The sequence below is a fragment of the Panthera uncia genome, chromosome D1 (assembly GCF_023721935.1).
Source record: "Panthera uncia isolate 11264 chromosome D1, Puncia_PCG_1.0, whole genome shotgun sequence".
NCBI classification, from domain to species: domain Eukaryota; kingdom Metazoa; phylum Chordata; class Mammalia; order Carnivora; family Felidae; genus Panthera; species Panthera uncia.
Genome location: NC_064808.1, coordinates 10345443 through 10360426, shown reverse-complemented (window position 1 = coordinate 10360426; position 14984 = coordinate 10345443). Strand labels below are relative to the sequence as shown.

Genomic DNA, 14984 nt, shown 5'->3' with positions numbered 1-14984 from the left:
CAATTTCGTGGCTGGCATCTGATGTGAGGGCAGTCTTGGTGGAGACTGTGCCCTTAACTTATGGGGTCTGCATGAATCTGGGTGGTTAGCAACAGAACTGCATGAGAGTATTGTATCCTGGATAGGTTGTGTAATTTCCCCAGGCCTCTGCTTTATAATCTGTAGACGGGATAAACAGACCTTGTTGTGCAGCAAATGTCTGTTTATTTGCCCAGTAAAATGCCTGAAACATCATGGGCACTCAGCAGATACAGTCTTCTCCTGTTCTTATGAGTTCATCTCAGACACCAAACCCAAAAGTGAGGTGAACAGAGGTGACTACAGATTCAAAACAATAAAAAAAAAAAAAAAAAAAAAAAAAAATGGAAAGATACGCAACAGATACGTAGATCTTCACATATGTGCTGCGAATACGGTCACTTATGGGAGCGGAGAACTCTAAGCTCCCTCTGCAGCCACTAACGAACAGAAGACTAATTATGTGTCTTTCTCGTACAAGAGACTAAAATAGCCCTGCTGGCTGCAGCAGCCATGATGACAATGACGCTAACGAGAACAGTAGCAGCCCTGCTGAGAGCACCTGCTGTGTCCCAGGCAGTAGGCTGAGCTACCGGTCTCTTCACACATGATCTCATTTGATCTCAACAGCCACCTTTCAAGTACCTGTGCTGCCCACACATCTCCTCAATCCCTCACTCAATACCTCTTCCGCCACCCCTGCCGTCTAAAGCCACTGTCATCTCTTGCCTGAAGCCAACAACTTTGTTTTGGTCCCAGCTTCCACGTCGGTCACCTGAGAGTCTCTGGTCAAAATGATCCGTGTCAAACATGTCCCATCAACACTGTGTCAAATCTCTCCATTTCTGCCCTCTGCAATTAAAACAGGACTCACCCCCTTCCCCTGGTGTACAAAACCCTACAAGAGCCGGCCCCTGCCGGTCCCTCAGATCGCACTCTGAAGCTGCTGGCGGCCTTGGTGCTTCTCGAGCATGCTGTGTCTGCTCCCCTCTCAGGGCCTTTCTCTTTAAGGGGTTCCCTTGCTGGGACACTTGTCTACAGATCTTCTTCTGGTTGCTTTCTTTTTATTAGTTAGGTCTCTGCTCCAGTTGTCTCTTCAGAGACCATTTCCTTGACGACCTTGTCCAAGAAAGCACAAACACACTTGTTTCTCCACCGTTAACCCCTGTCTCCACTTGCTCTATTTCTTCATGGAATTACCACTAGATAAAAATTAAATATTCACGGACAATAATTATTACGGAGGTGTTTTTGGTTACTTTTTTTGTCTGCTCAAGAAATGGATGCCAGCTAAGCGAGGGCAGAGTGGCTCTGCTCACCACAACACGCCCACAGCACCTAGAACCGTTTCCGGCATACCGTGGGCATTCAGATACCTGTGGACACTTCGGCTGCAGGCACTGTTCTCCCCTGCCTTTGTTTCTACTGCTGCTGGAATGGATGCCACAAACTTTATGGCTTAAAACCACGCGGTTGTTAAACTGTTACAGTTCTGAAAGTCAGAAGTCTAAAACCAAGGTGTCGGAAGGGCTGTGTTCCCTCTGAAGACTCTATTAGAGATCCGTTTTCTTGCCTTTTCCAGCTGAGGCCACCCGCATCCTCCAGGCTGTGGCATCTCTCTAGTACCACTCACACCTCTTGCTTCTGTTGCCACCACCTCTGATTCTCTAGCCTCCCTCTCATAGAAACCTTTGGGATTGTATTGGGCCTGTAGGAATACTCCAGAATTATCTACCCATCTCAAAATCTTTAATTTAACCACACTGCAGCGTTCCTTTCACTATGAGCAGTCGTATAGTCACAGGTTCCAGGGATTAGGATGTGGACATTATTCTGGGAGGAGGGAGCCTTATTCAGCCTATCATACCCCCATTTTACCAATGAAGACTCTGAGCCCAGAGAGAGAAAGTAGTTTTTCCAAGGTCACACAGCTAGTGAACGCCAGAGCTGTGGATCAAAATAAGATCAGAGTATCTGTACTGCCTAGTACCATATCCTTGTGCCCCACCCTGTTGTTCTGCAGTGTCCCTTTCAGCTCCCAGGGATAGTGGGAAAACAAAGAAAGCCCCACGGGTGCCTTCCTTTATATAATATTTGTGTCTTGGAGACTTGGCAATAAATTAAAGATCTAAAAGTGGAGGTTCTTAAAATATTTGGAAAGGAAGATATCGCCACTTCAGAATGGTCAAGTAAAGGACTTCCATATTTCCTGTGCCTCAGGAAAATCAATTTTTTTCCAGTAAGATCGATAGCAAAAAATTATCAGAATCAACTTCTTCAGAACTCTGGTAAAAAAAAATGAGCTTTGTGGCATTTTAACTTGCCCTACTCCCATCCTCCTCTCCCCAGCTCGGCAGTAGCCTTAAAAACCAGTAGCCTTACAATCACGGCAGAAGTGAAAACGAGGAAGCAGCCTAGCAAACACTGGAGGGAGCAGATGGTATGAAGCTCCCCAAAAGCCTGATCTCCAAGAAACTGTCACTATCTGATCTGTCTGGTGGTTCCTCTTAAGTTCCCACTCCTAGGACTCTGACCTGACTCAGCCCCTGCTCCCCTCAAACAGCCTTTTCCTAGTGGCGATGATCAAAATAACCAATGGCAATTGTTTAACACAGTGGCTGCCTGAGGCAGTGTTCACAATTGGGGCAGTTAATAAATAGTGGACCCAAATCCCAAATCTGATGAAAAACATTAATCTACATATCCAAGAGGTACAACAAACTCCAACAGGATAAACTCGAAGAGCACCACACCGAAACCCATCACAATCAAACTACTGAAAGACAAAGAGAAAATCTTCAAAATGGTAAGAGAGAAGTGACGCATCACATATAAATGACCCTCAATAAGATTATCAGAAACCTCAAAGGCCAAAGGCAGTGGGATGACATATCCAATAATGCTGAAGGAGAAAAAATTATCAAACCAAGAATTCTGTATCCAGCAAAACTATCCTTCATAAACAAAGAAAAACTTCAGACATTTCCAGACAAACAAAAACTGAAAAAATTCATAGCTGGCATACCTTCCCTTCAAGAAATATACCAAAGAAGGGCCCCCCCCAGATGGTTCAGTTGGTTGGGCATCCAACTTCGGCTCAGGTGATGATCTCACGGTTCTTGAGTTTGGGCCCTGTGTCAGCCTGTCTGCTGTCAGAACAGAGCCCACTTTGGATCCTCTGTCTCCCAATCTCTCTGCCCCTCCCCCGCTTTCTTTCTCAAAAATAAATAAACATCGGGCACCTGGGTGGCTCAGTCAGTTGGGCGTCCAACATCAGCTCGGGTCATGATCCATGGATCGTGGGTTCAAGCCCCACATTGGGCTCTGTGCTGATGGCTAAGAGCCTGGAGCCTGTTTCAGATTCTGTGATTCTGTGTCTCCCTCTCTCTCTCTGCCCCTTTCCCATCTCTCTCTCTCTGTCTCTCTCTCAAAAATAAACATTGAAAAATTAAAACAATAATAATAAAAATAAATAAACATTTAAAAAAAGAGGAAGAAGAATGAAAGAAATACACCAAAGGAAGTCCTCTGGGCTGAGATGAAAGGGCACTGGACAGCAGCTTAAATCTACTTTATGAAGAGACTGGTAAAGGTTAACTATAATTAAACTATTAACGAAAAAAAGAGTATGACTATATTTTTTTGCTGGCAACTCTTTTTTCCAATGCATGATTTAAAAGACACCTGCATAAAGCAACAGTTATAAAACTACACTGGGGGCATTCACTTTCGAGTGTCCCTTCTCTGTAAAGAGAGCTTTCCTACTGTTCTTCTTTTCTAATCTTATACTCTAATAAACTTTTGCCTGCTGCTAAAAACAAACCAAAAAACCTATAATGATGGGATTATAATGTATAAAAGTCATAATTTACATGAAAATAAAAGCACAAAGGAGGAAAGACATAATGGATCCATATAGCTGCAAAGTTTTTGTACACTATTGAAATTAAATTGGTATCAATCTCAACGAGATGCTTAGATGTTAACTGTACTACCCAGGATAACCACTAGAAAAATACCTTTAAAAATATAGTAAAAGAAACAACACGAGAATTAACATGGTAAATTGAAAAATATCTATTTAACACAAAATAAGGAATTAAAAAGGAAGAGAGGAACAAAAAAGACAGAGGATATATAGAAAAAAAAAAAAAAAAGCCAAAATAGCAGATGTAAATCCTACCTAATCAATAATTATATTAATCATAAGTAATCACTCTAATCAAAGAGTAGAAATTGGAAGAATGGATAAAATATATCAGGGGAATTTTTTTTTTTACTAATGTGTCATTCAGGAGCAAATTCAGGGTCCATGGAGCCCAGTAGTGTGTCACTGATGCAGAGATCAACAGGCTGAGTTGAGTTGTTTCATTCATATTCCCAAATTGTGGTTCTTCTTGGGTTAGAGAGCTCCAAAACTACAAAATAAAACCCACTTAAATGTGTCTCTTTAGGGGCACCTGCCTGGCTCAGTCGGTGGTCATGATCTCGGGGTCATGAGTTCGAGCCTCACGATGGGTATAGAGATTACTTAAAAATAAAAATCTTAAAATAAATGTGTCTCAACATTAATGCTATCACCTGGTTCCAGTGCCCTGGCACTTGATGAGCAGATTCACATGTATCCTCTGCCACTATCTTCATCATTTTGTACACTTCCGATATGTTTTCCAGAAGCGTTCTTCTTTCCAGACTGCAGGAGTTCTAACTTTTCTACCCTACTTTACAAGGAGACTCAGACTTTCTGCCACCACCTCAAAAACCATCTGTCTGCTTACTCTCTCACAACTCTGTCCATAAATCATTCTTCAGTGACAGCTACTGGCTTAAAAATTTACCCTAGGGGAGTCGAGTGCCACTGCAAACGCGAAAATTTCACTGCAGGATTCTCCTTCCAATTCACTGATCCAAAAATGTTAAATACAGCCATCCCCAAGGCCAATGTCTGGAAATCCCACTCTCTGTACTTCAGTTTCTGGTCACTATGTCAATTCTTTGTTCAGTCTCCCCATGAAGGCTGGGATCTTTGTTTTGCTCACTTATACTTCCCGCCTGGTCCATGGTGGGTACTCAGTATCTAATGGATGAGGGAACTTTAGGCAACAGCACATCCTGGTGACCTGAATCCTTAAATAGCCATAGGAATGGAATCCTTTCAAAGGTAATTTTTAACTCTAAAAAATTAGATCCACCACATATATCATATTCAAATATTTACCCCTCAAAGGACTCCAGATTAGACCACTCATAGACAAATGTATAGCAGATCACTGGTAGATTTACTGCTATTTTACTGCTATTTATTAGATTTATTGCTACTTTAAAAAATGAATACAACCCTCCTTAGAATTAAATATAACCTGTCCCTTTGGAGATCCTCACCAGGCCTCTGAAACTCTTCTCCATGGGGGAAAAGTCATATTGCAACAGGACCACTAATATCCTAGTTGTGCAAATTAGGTAAGAACATCCCAAGCATTTACTACCCTCAACCTAATACTTGTGAAATTATTAGCATCAAAGACAATTAAGCAATTGGAACCGTTTTCAGGGCCTTGGTAAATAAACATTAAGAACAAAATCATCGTCACCTTTTCATCTAAGATCTTTTTGCATATTAACCATGAAGCGGTAAAGCTAACATTCCATTTTCTTTTCTCCTTTTAATATATTCTCAACGTTTCTGGGTCTGGTCTCTGGCTACTTTCTAGTTTCTAGGAAATTTCTATACCTGCTATATTTTGTATTTCTGAGAGAAAGGGGAATTTACTAAAGAAGACAACTCTAGCCACGTGCTACGGCTAGGCCTCATGGAAGACTAGAACCAGGAAATGAAGGCCACCAGGAGCTCAGGCAGTTCCTGGCAGCTCTGTTTCTAGGGAGGTACTACTTGGTTTCTCTCTTTCCGCTCGTGTTTCTTTTTCGGCACTCACTCTTCTGGACACACACGGCCAAATGTGACTACTCTGGTTCAAGTGAGCGTCGGAGAATCTCTAGAACGCTTTATGAACAATCTCATTTCCCCTAAAGTGTAGAGACTCTCCAACACTGCAAATCAGGATGCCTATTCCCAGGCCTGATCTTTCTGATCTCGGTGCAAAATTAACTTATAATCCAGTAAGATCTTTTAAAACAAAGTTTCATCCTACCTGGAGTTCGGCCAATACATCAATGATACCTAACCCTTCCGGTGGTGAAGAGAGAGGGGAGAAAGGAAGGAAAAGGGGAGGGACCGTCTGAGAGACCTAACCTTGCAGCCACAAGACTTCTGATTTACTGAGTAAATGGACTGGTATGAAGTACATTGCCAGTGTAACACAGGAAACAACACTGGCTGATAGAAAAGGCGTTAAGCATGCTAGAATATGTATTCTAAAACAGTGCTTAAAGATTTACTAAATATAGCTAAGAAGATAAAGAATTCATGCCTGGATGGATCCTTAAAGAGCCTCCTGGCTCCTCACTCATTTGATAGCTGAGAAGTCAAACGAGCTGCCCAGAGCTAGAGAGGATGGTTCAGTGCCCAAATCAGACTTTCAGTCTCCTGGCTCCTAAGCCAGGGACCACTTCCATCATGCCAGAAAATCTTTCACTCCTGGAGGACTAATTCTTACAAGGATGGCGGCCTTACCGAGGGGCATAATGGAGAGGTATTTGCCTCGGAACTTGCTGGTGATTTTGATTTCCTGACGCAATGTCCAGCCATTTTTGGACTCGGCATGGTGTGCAGCAGCAGGGGGATGATGACTCACCTTGAAGAAATCAGTGGTTCAAATTAAAGAAGAAAGGAGAAGGAAAAGATGCTGCCTACGAACTGGTGATAAACACCCCGAATTCACACTTGACACTTTTATCCCCACAACAGTAGGTGAATACCAGGGCCTCCAGTGTTGAAGCCCTGAAGGAAAAGAGACGGCAGTCTGGGATGACAGGGACCTATTTCTGCAAAGAGGACACCCAGGGGGATCAACTGAAAAGTCACCCCTTTCTTCAAAAAGTAAACGCATCACAGTCCTGAGGCTCCTTTACCTGCTCACAGAGGGATCGGTACCCGTTCTCCTCTAATCTGTCCAGCTCGAAGGTTTCCCCAAGGAGTGGGTTGAATGGCTTGCTGGTACGGAAGACAGTAGTGGAGTAGGAGGACACGGTGAAAGCTGCAACATAACAGAGCTGTTCTAGAGAGTTCTCACATTTTGCAGCTCGGTCTAACAGCTCGTGGTATTCCAGATCTTCAGTAAGGCGCTGAAGCATGGATAAGGGCTCGTTAAAGTTCACCTGTCAGGAAAAGAACAGATATAAAAACTTTGCCCACACATCCATAAGAGACCGTTTAATTGTTTTGCAGGTGGAGAGACATATCAAGATGTCAAGATGATAAAGCAAATCACTGGGAAGAGAAGAGGCCTTTGCTCAGGAGACCAGCTCTGAGATCTAACCTACAAACAACCCTCTCTCCCTGGTCAACTGACCCTGTCATTGAGCAAGATACATTAGTGTTTTCATTTATTTCACTAACTGTATGCTCTTTGAGATGGGAACCGTGCCTCTCTGTTCATCACTGCATAGCCATGAGCTATCGATGCCTCACCCACGGGAAACGGTCATCAAATAGGTACAGAAGGAATGAACCAAAGAGGTAATGTATTTTAGCACAAGTATACCCAGAGAGGAAGTGAGGTATTTAAAATTCTTGAGGGTTGGGGCGCCTGGGTGGCTCAGTTGGTTAAGCGGCCGACTTCGGCTCAGGTCATGATCTCACGGTCTATGGGTTCAAGCCCCGCGTTGGGCTCTGTGCTGACAGCTCAGAGCCTGGAGCCTGTTTCAGATTCTGTGTCTCCCTCTTTCTCTGACCCTCCCCTGTTCATGCTCTCTCTCTCTCTGTCTCAAAAATAAATGTTAAAAAAAAATTAAAAAAAAATAAATAAATAAAATTCTTGAGGATGAAAAGAGAGGCTGATAAATTATAAGTACAGGCACGTCCTGACTGGTGAAAAGAAAACATTACAAAAGTTAGCTTCTACACCCCAGAGGAGATGATTGTGAATTATTGATTGAGTTCTACATCAGGCCAGGATTCTGATTTCTTCCCTGAGGCTGGACAGTCGTGTTGTGGACCGGAGTGCTCATGATGGAGGCTGACAGGGGACTGAGTGTTTCTGCCTTTCAAGTTTTAGAGCCAACTTAGGGCTTTCAACCACAGGATCAAGTGTCTGTGTGTGTGTGTGTGTGTGTGTGTGTGTGTGTGTGTGTGTGCGCGCGCGTTTCTGTCAGGAGGAAGATATTCATTCATTCACTTATGCATTCCACAAATATTTACTGAGCCCTCATGTGTTCCAGACCCTGTACTACCCACTAGGTATGGAGAGAAGTGAACAAAAGAGACACTGTCTCTCCATCCCCGCAGGAGTTAACTTCTAAACTAACCGTTTGGAATTTAAGATGACTTTACTACTTAAAAAATTACTGTAAAAACAGGTTAGGTTCCCAGGCTACCCCATAAAGCTTATTTAGCTTTATAATACAGCAATATCACTGAACAAGTGACATTAGCCTGAGTTCTGAATCCAGAGAAGACAGGAAGGAAGAAAGCAACTCCCTTTTCACTGGGAGCCGGCCTAGAGCAATATTTCAGTTAAGACAAAAACACTTCTCTTTCCTATGCTCTTTTTCTCTATTTTTGTATTCTGTATTTTTGTACAACCTTCTACCCACCAACCCCTGAGCCACATACTACTATAATATTTGACTGTCCTCTCAATTGTGAAGGGTCTTATAATTTTTACTATAACCAACTTTAAAAACAAAGTATAAAGGAAAACATTTACCTGAGATATCGTCACTCAAAGAGAACCAGTATTAATACTGTTTGTTTCTATGCATCTATACATTTAAAAATAAATAAATAAATAAATAAATAAGCTTGAGCCTACTTTTTCTCTGAGAAATATACCCAGCATTTATCTGGGAAAATTCCTCAGCGAATGCAGAGCCATCTAACATTAGAATACTCCTCTTGGGGCACTTGGGTGGCTCAGTCAGTTAAGCGTCCAACTTCGGCTCAGGTCACGATCTCATCGTTCATGGGTTCAGCCCCGCATTGGGCTCTGTGCTGACAGCTCAGAGCCTGTAACCTGCTTCAGATTCTATGTCTCCTTCTCTCTCTGCCCCTCCCCCACGCCCCCACTCATGTTGCCTCTCTCTCTCTCTCTCTCTCTCTCTCTCAAAAAAAAAAAAAAAGTTAAAAAAAACAACGCTCCTCTTTTGGGAAGTAGGATCTACCCCTGCCTCAACTAAAAAGGGCTCCACACTCCAAAACCATCTTCTCAACACTGAGAGACACTTAGAGAAAACCAGTGGAAGAAAAACGGACACTGAGGGGGTAATGGACTAACACAGCTCAAATCCTCAAGAGCCTTTTTTACAGAAGGTCCTTAGAAACTAGGCCAACAAAATCTCTCATCAGCAGAATTTCAGGCCACACGAAGTAACACTTCCGTGCGTGTTGAGGAAAACGAGACGGGCAATGTGTTCCACCGATGGCTACGAGACACATGGCACACAGCCTGGGGCTGGAATCGGTGCAGCCTTAAAGCCCTCGCCGTTCTCACTCGCACAGCCCCGGCCCCCAGCAACTGTTCCAGGAACCAGAGTTTCTCTAAAAGCGCCAAACTTTTCATATTGGTCACTTTATCACCCAGAAGCCCAACAGGGAAACAAACGAACCTGCGGATTTAAAGCAGAAGGAAGGAGGGAATTTGGTACTAGGCTGATGGAGGCTCAGGCAGCCAACAAAGACAACCCTAGAGATTCCAACAGCAGGAAGCCACGGGCTCTGGGCTGGAGGAACAAAGGGAAGCGGTGGGAGGACCAGGGCTCAGAGGCCAGGGGTACCCGCAGAAGCTGAACCTGGGCGGGGGGGGATGGGGCAGTACCCTGGGGTCCCTCCGCCTCTCTCGCTCCAAACTCGTGCTCGTGCCTTGCACTGGTGGAGCCCAACTGGACGCCAAGGCACAGAAGCCTGAGAAACCGCCTGGAGGAATCGACTCTCCTGTGACACAGCATAAAGCAGGGAAGGGTGAGGACTAGAGTTTCAGGCAAATAGGTCCAGGACTGCACAGCTCTAGTGGCAAAGTCAACAAGGAACTACTGGTAAAGGAGAGAGAGGTCACCGAGACTCAGAAGTTATTTCTAAGCAGAAACTGCACTTTTCTTTCTTTCTTTCTTTCTTTTAAAAAAAGGTTTTTTTTTTTTTCAATGTTTATTTATTTTGAGAGAAAGAGAGAGAGAGCGAGAGGGGAGGGGCAGAGAGAGAGAGGGAGACACAGAATCCGAAGGCTCGAACTCATGAGCCGTGAGATCACGACTTGGGTCGAAGTCAGACACTCAACTGACTGAGCCACCCAGGCACCCCGGGAACCTTATTTCTAAGGCTGCAATGGCCTGCCTTTCCAGCCCACCTTCCCACTACTTTCTGCAAGGCTCCAGGGCAGGTGGGGTTCTTTTTAGGCCCCTAGTGAACCAATTGTTTTATGTGTCTCTAACATGCTAACTCATGGCCTTTTCTTGTCTGGAGATTGACATTTTCTTACACACCTACCTATAAATCTATTTGTTTTCTTTTTCTTTTGAGAGAGAGAGAGAGAGAGAGAGAGAGAGAGAGAGAGAGAGAGACACAAAGTGCATGAGCTGGGCAGAGGGGCAGAGAGAGAGAGAATCCCAAGCAGGCTCCATGCTCTGTGCTGAGCCTGATGTGGGGCTTGATCCCACGACCCTGGGATCATGACCTCAGCTGAAATCAAGAGTCGGACACTCAACTGACAGAGCCACCGAGGTGCCCCTAAATCTTTGTCTTCTAAGACCAGTTAATGAATCACTTCAACATCTACTGAATGGTATGTATGTATGTGCCAGGCACCGGCTAAGCATCAAAGATACGAAAACCAACAAGACACAGTCTCTATAGACCATGAGGAACACTGTCTGTGGAGAGGCAGAAACCACGCTCTCGTCCATAAGACCCAAGAGGGGAGGGAATACTTTCTGCATTTTCCCTGCTCTCCATTCTGCCCTTCTTCTGCAAGAAATAGAACCCCCCAATTGTTAACGAGGTCCTGCCACTGAAGGTAGGAGTTTTCACTTCCGGCCTCTTTTCCAGCTAGCTGTGGCCATAGAACTAAATTCTGGCCAAAGAGACTAAAGTGAAGATAGTTTATGTAATTTCCAGGAAGCACCCTGAAAAGGCAGGACATGCTCTTCTCTTTCCTTCTTCCTTCTGGCTGGAATGAGAGACGCTGAGGGTCCCAGCAGGAGCGGCCACTTCAGACCTAGGAACTGAGGTCCTAGCAGGGCAACAGGACAGAAAGAAGCCTGGTCCTGAGAGTGTGGAGTATGGCACGGGCCCTGGATCACCTACTTCTGGACTTTAACATGAGAATGAGTTAAGCTAATATTTGTTTAAGGCAGGGGTTGGCCAGCTTTTTCTGTGAAAGGCTAGATAGTAAATATTTACATGGCCCTCAAAGCCTAAATATTTACTATCCCATATGACACTGCCATGTGGCCTGTTACACTGACCCAGCACGGCTGGTGCAGGATGGAAGCAGCCACAGACAACACATGATGCATGAATGAGCATCACCGCGCTCCAATAAAGCTGGAGGGTCACGAACATCAAAATTTTACACAATTTTCACATCATGAAATATTATCCTCCGATTCTTTGGAAATATTTAAAAATATAAAAACTACTCTTAGCTTGCAGGCTGCACAGGTGGCAGACAGATTCGCCCTTGAGGCCCACAGTTGGCTGACCCCGGGGTTTACGCAAACAGATTTGAGATGTTTCTTTACACTGACCCTATACCTAACTGACACACCGGCCCAACACCAGGCAGATCGTAGGCACTCAGTAAATGCTTATGTAATCTACAAGCAACGGAACCTGTTGGAACACAAGGGACAGCCCTCCCACCCTGACCGGACACACAGTGAAAGCTTGCTAAAAAAGATGATGCCATAGCTGAATCCTGAAGAAAAGAGTATTAGCCCTGGGAAAAGAAAAGCGGCACGGGTGGGTGGAGAGCAGATGTAAGTCCCGGCAGAAAGAGCAGTCTGTGCAAATGCCCTGCGGGGGAAAAAACCAAGATGCCTCTGCATGTCTGAAGGTAACTGAGTGACTAGACGGCCAGTGTGGGTGGAAACTGGTCCAAGAGAGGAAGTATCAAGCCCACTGAGGAATCTGGACTATGCTCAAAGCAAAAAGGATCCAGCTAAGGATTTTAGGCTAAGGAGTGACATGACTACTTTTGTAATTTTAGAAAAGCCATTTTCAGGGGTGCCTGGGTGGCTTAGTTGGTTGGGCGTCCGACTTGGGCCCAGGTCATGATCTCACGGTTTGTGGGTTTGAGCCCCGTGTCGGGCTCTGTGCTGACAGCTTGGAGCCTGGAGTCGGCTTTGGATTCTGTGTCTCCCTCTCTCTCTGCCCCTTCCTTACTCATGCTCTGTCTCTCAAAACTAAATAAACATTAAACAAAATTTTTTTTAAAGAAAAGCCATTTTCATAACGGTGTGGACAGACTGGGGGAGGGCAGGACAGGAGGCAGGGAGGTTAGCCCAAACACTGACTTCACCATGGAGATGGTTCTCATCTTCCCAGATGGAACGATGCTTCTGTGCTCCCCAAGCCTGTGTATGGACAGTGCTTCCCGTAACACTACCACAGAGAGTAAAACTGTCTACCTGTTTTCATGTCCATCTCTTTTAAACTATGTGCTTTTTGAAAAACAGAAACTATGCCGTATTTATCTGTGCATGCCCCCAGGCACATCTAGCTTAGGAATCTGCTCGTAAACGTTATAAACCAATGCATCTGATTCTAAATGCTCTGGAAACACACCAGATCCATAGACTACACTAAGGCAGCTAATTTGAAGGGGCAGTTTATGACTATAAGGGTAACAAAGACCATGTCACAAGCTGCCTCTCAAGTGGGTGGGGCAGTCACAGGGCAGAGCCCCGGTGTGTAAGAACCTCACCGGCATGGGGATCTTTGAGAGTTCTTTCCCAATGCAGTTCTTCATGATGCTCCATAAATTGAGGCTATAGTTTGGCTTGTATGGTATCCTAGTTCTCTTTTCCTTCTTGGTCTCTTCCAGCTGATGCTTGTACTGAGGGCAAAAACAAAGCCATTCAATTACCCGCAAAGAACAGAAAACCCGATATTTATAAGCTCCCCTTCCCCCATACTAAAGAATCAGCATTTTCTGTTTTTCTTAGCCCTTACACGCCAATCCTTGGGAATCACACCCAAGTCCCTCACCCGATGGCTCCCAGGTGAGAGTTACCTGCTCATCCAGGCTGATGTCACTGCTGGCTCCACTGATGTTGCTGCCAGTACGTCTACACAGGCGGGAGACACATGAGAGTCAGAACACAGATCACAACTAGACTCTGCTCCTCGCCACGTCTTTACAGAGTGGAATGTTAAGCACACTGCGCCAACTCGGTAACGTAACGGGTGACCGAGCGACAGCACTCAGATTCAAAGTGCGTGAATTTAAACATCTCTGGAGAACTTGCTCATGTAAAAAAGTTGACGGTGTTCCACTCGCTTAAGGAAAAGAGTCCGGATCTTAGTTAACCCTGACAACTACGATACTCCCACCTAAATATCTCTCAACATCGAAGGTCAGATGTACTCATTTTTCGGGGGAAGCAAGGACAACTTACTTGTGGCCCAAATTTTCAGGCATGGTGATGATCTCAGGAGCATCAAAAAACTCATTCTCATCATCCTCATCGCTCATGTCTCCTTTGCCAGAGCAGCACTGATCTGCAGGGAGAAGCAGCCCTGTCGTCACCGTGGCTCGGCTTTACCCAAACCAGGCATGGCAGAATCTTTACTGCTCGAACCACAAACATGGCCACGCATGATAGAAAGCAGTGGAAAAGCCAGGAGAAGTAAACAGCTCCAGTTCCCTGTCACAGGAGTCACTGGTTCTGGAGAGTCTGCAGCTGTTCTATCAAGGGCAGAAGACGGCCGTGGCTCACGTGTGAACAGGCAACCCCGAGGACCAAGCGTCTTACCTTTTCCGGAACCAGTGCTGCCGGGAGTGTTGGCAGGCAGCACAGTGGCGCCCCGGAAGGCCCTCTCCAGGTGATTATGTTGCTTCGCCAGCTGCTCCAGGGTCTCTTCCAGGCGGATACGCTGGTCTCTTTCATACTGGAGGGACTTCTGCCATTTTTTACTGTGGGTCTGGGCTAACATGAGGAAGTCTCTGCAGGCCTGTATGGGGAAAGAGTGGAGAGGGGTCAGCTCAACTCAGCCAGTCAGAGATTCCCCCCGCAGGCCTCTGCAAGCCCATTAAGTCACTTTATCCTAGGAACTTTACCATATTACGGGCAAAGAATCCCTGTTATTCCACGGCCAGGGCCGTGAAGCAAACAAGGTCAGCCCCAGGAGAAAATCTCAACATGGTCGTCACGGTTCTTTTATATATTCCTGGTCATGAGGCCTACACAAATGCCAAGTGAGCAGTAAACCTAGACGAAGTATTTGTGGCAACATCACAAAGGGCAGCTACGTGAACTGAACCAAAAGAAGAAATCTATTGACTAAAAGAAAAATGAGGACAAGCAGAGGAAAACTGCTTTCAATACATTCGGGACCAAGCTCAGGTCACCTCAAGCTGAGGAATTCGGATGCTGAGAATAGGGAATCTGCCCTGAATTAGATCAAATATGGGGCAATGTGACTGATTTTTATTTTGGTCGCTAAGAGAAACAACTAACCTTAACAACTAGAAGCTACCTGAGGCATCCAAGAAGGGATCTAGAGACAAAACACAGATCTGATCATATTAGGCCCTTCATGGGCTCCCCACTGGGAACCTAACTATTGGCTTGAAAGCAAATGACCCTTCAGGTGTGGCCACCACCTGCCCTGTATCCTCTTCCCCAGGCAGCTC

At 45.1% G+C, this 14984-nt stretch overlaps 1 protein-coding gene across 1 annotated transcript in view; it reads right to left on the bottom strand.

Annotated features, from left to right (window-relative positions):
- OSBP (oxysterol binding protein) overlaps positions 1-14984 on the bottom strand; it is a 35866-nt gene that overhangs the window by 7833 nt on the left and 13049 nt on the right. The window contains exons 5-10 of the mRNA XM_049646066.1: positions 14104-14302; positions 13747-13849; positions 13362-13416; positions 13053-13184; positions 7048-7293; positions 6650-6770 (exon numbers count right to left, since the gene is read on the bottom strand). Of these exons, the coding sequence (XP_049502023.1) occupies positions 6650-6770; positions 7048-7293; positions 13053-13184; positions 13362-13416; positions 13747-13849; positions 14104-14302 (856 nt within the window). The remainder of the gene's footprint in view (positions 1-6649; positions 6771-7047; positions 7294-13052; positions 13185-13361; positions 13417-13746; positions 13850-14103; positions 14303-14984) is intronic.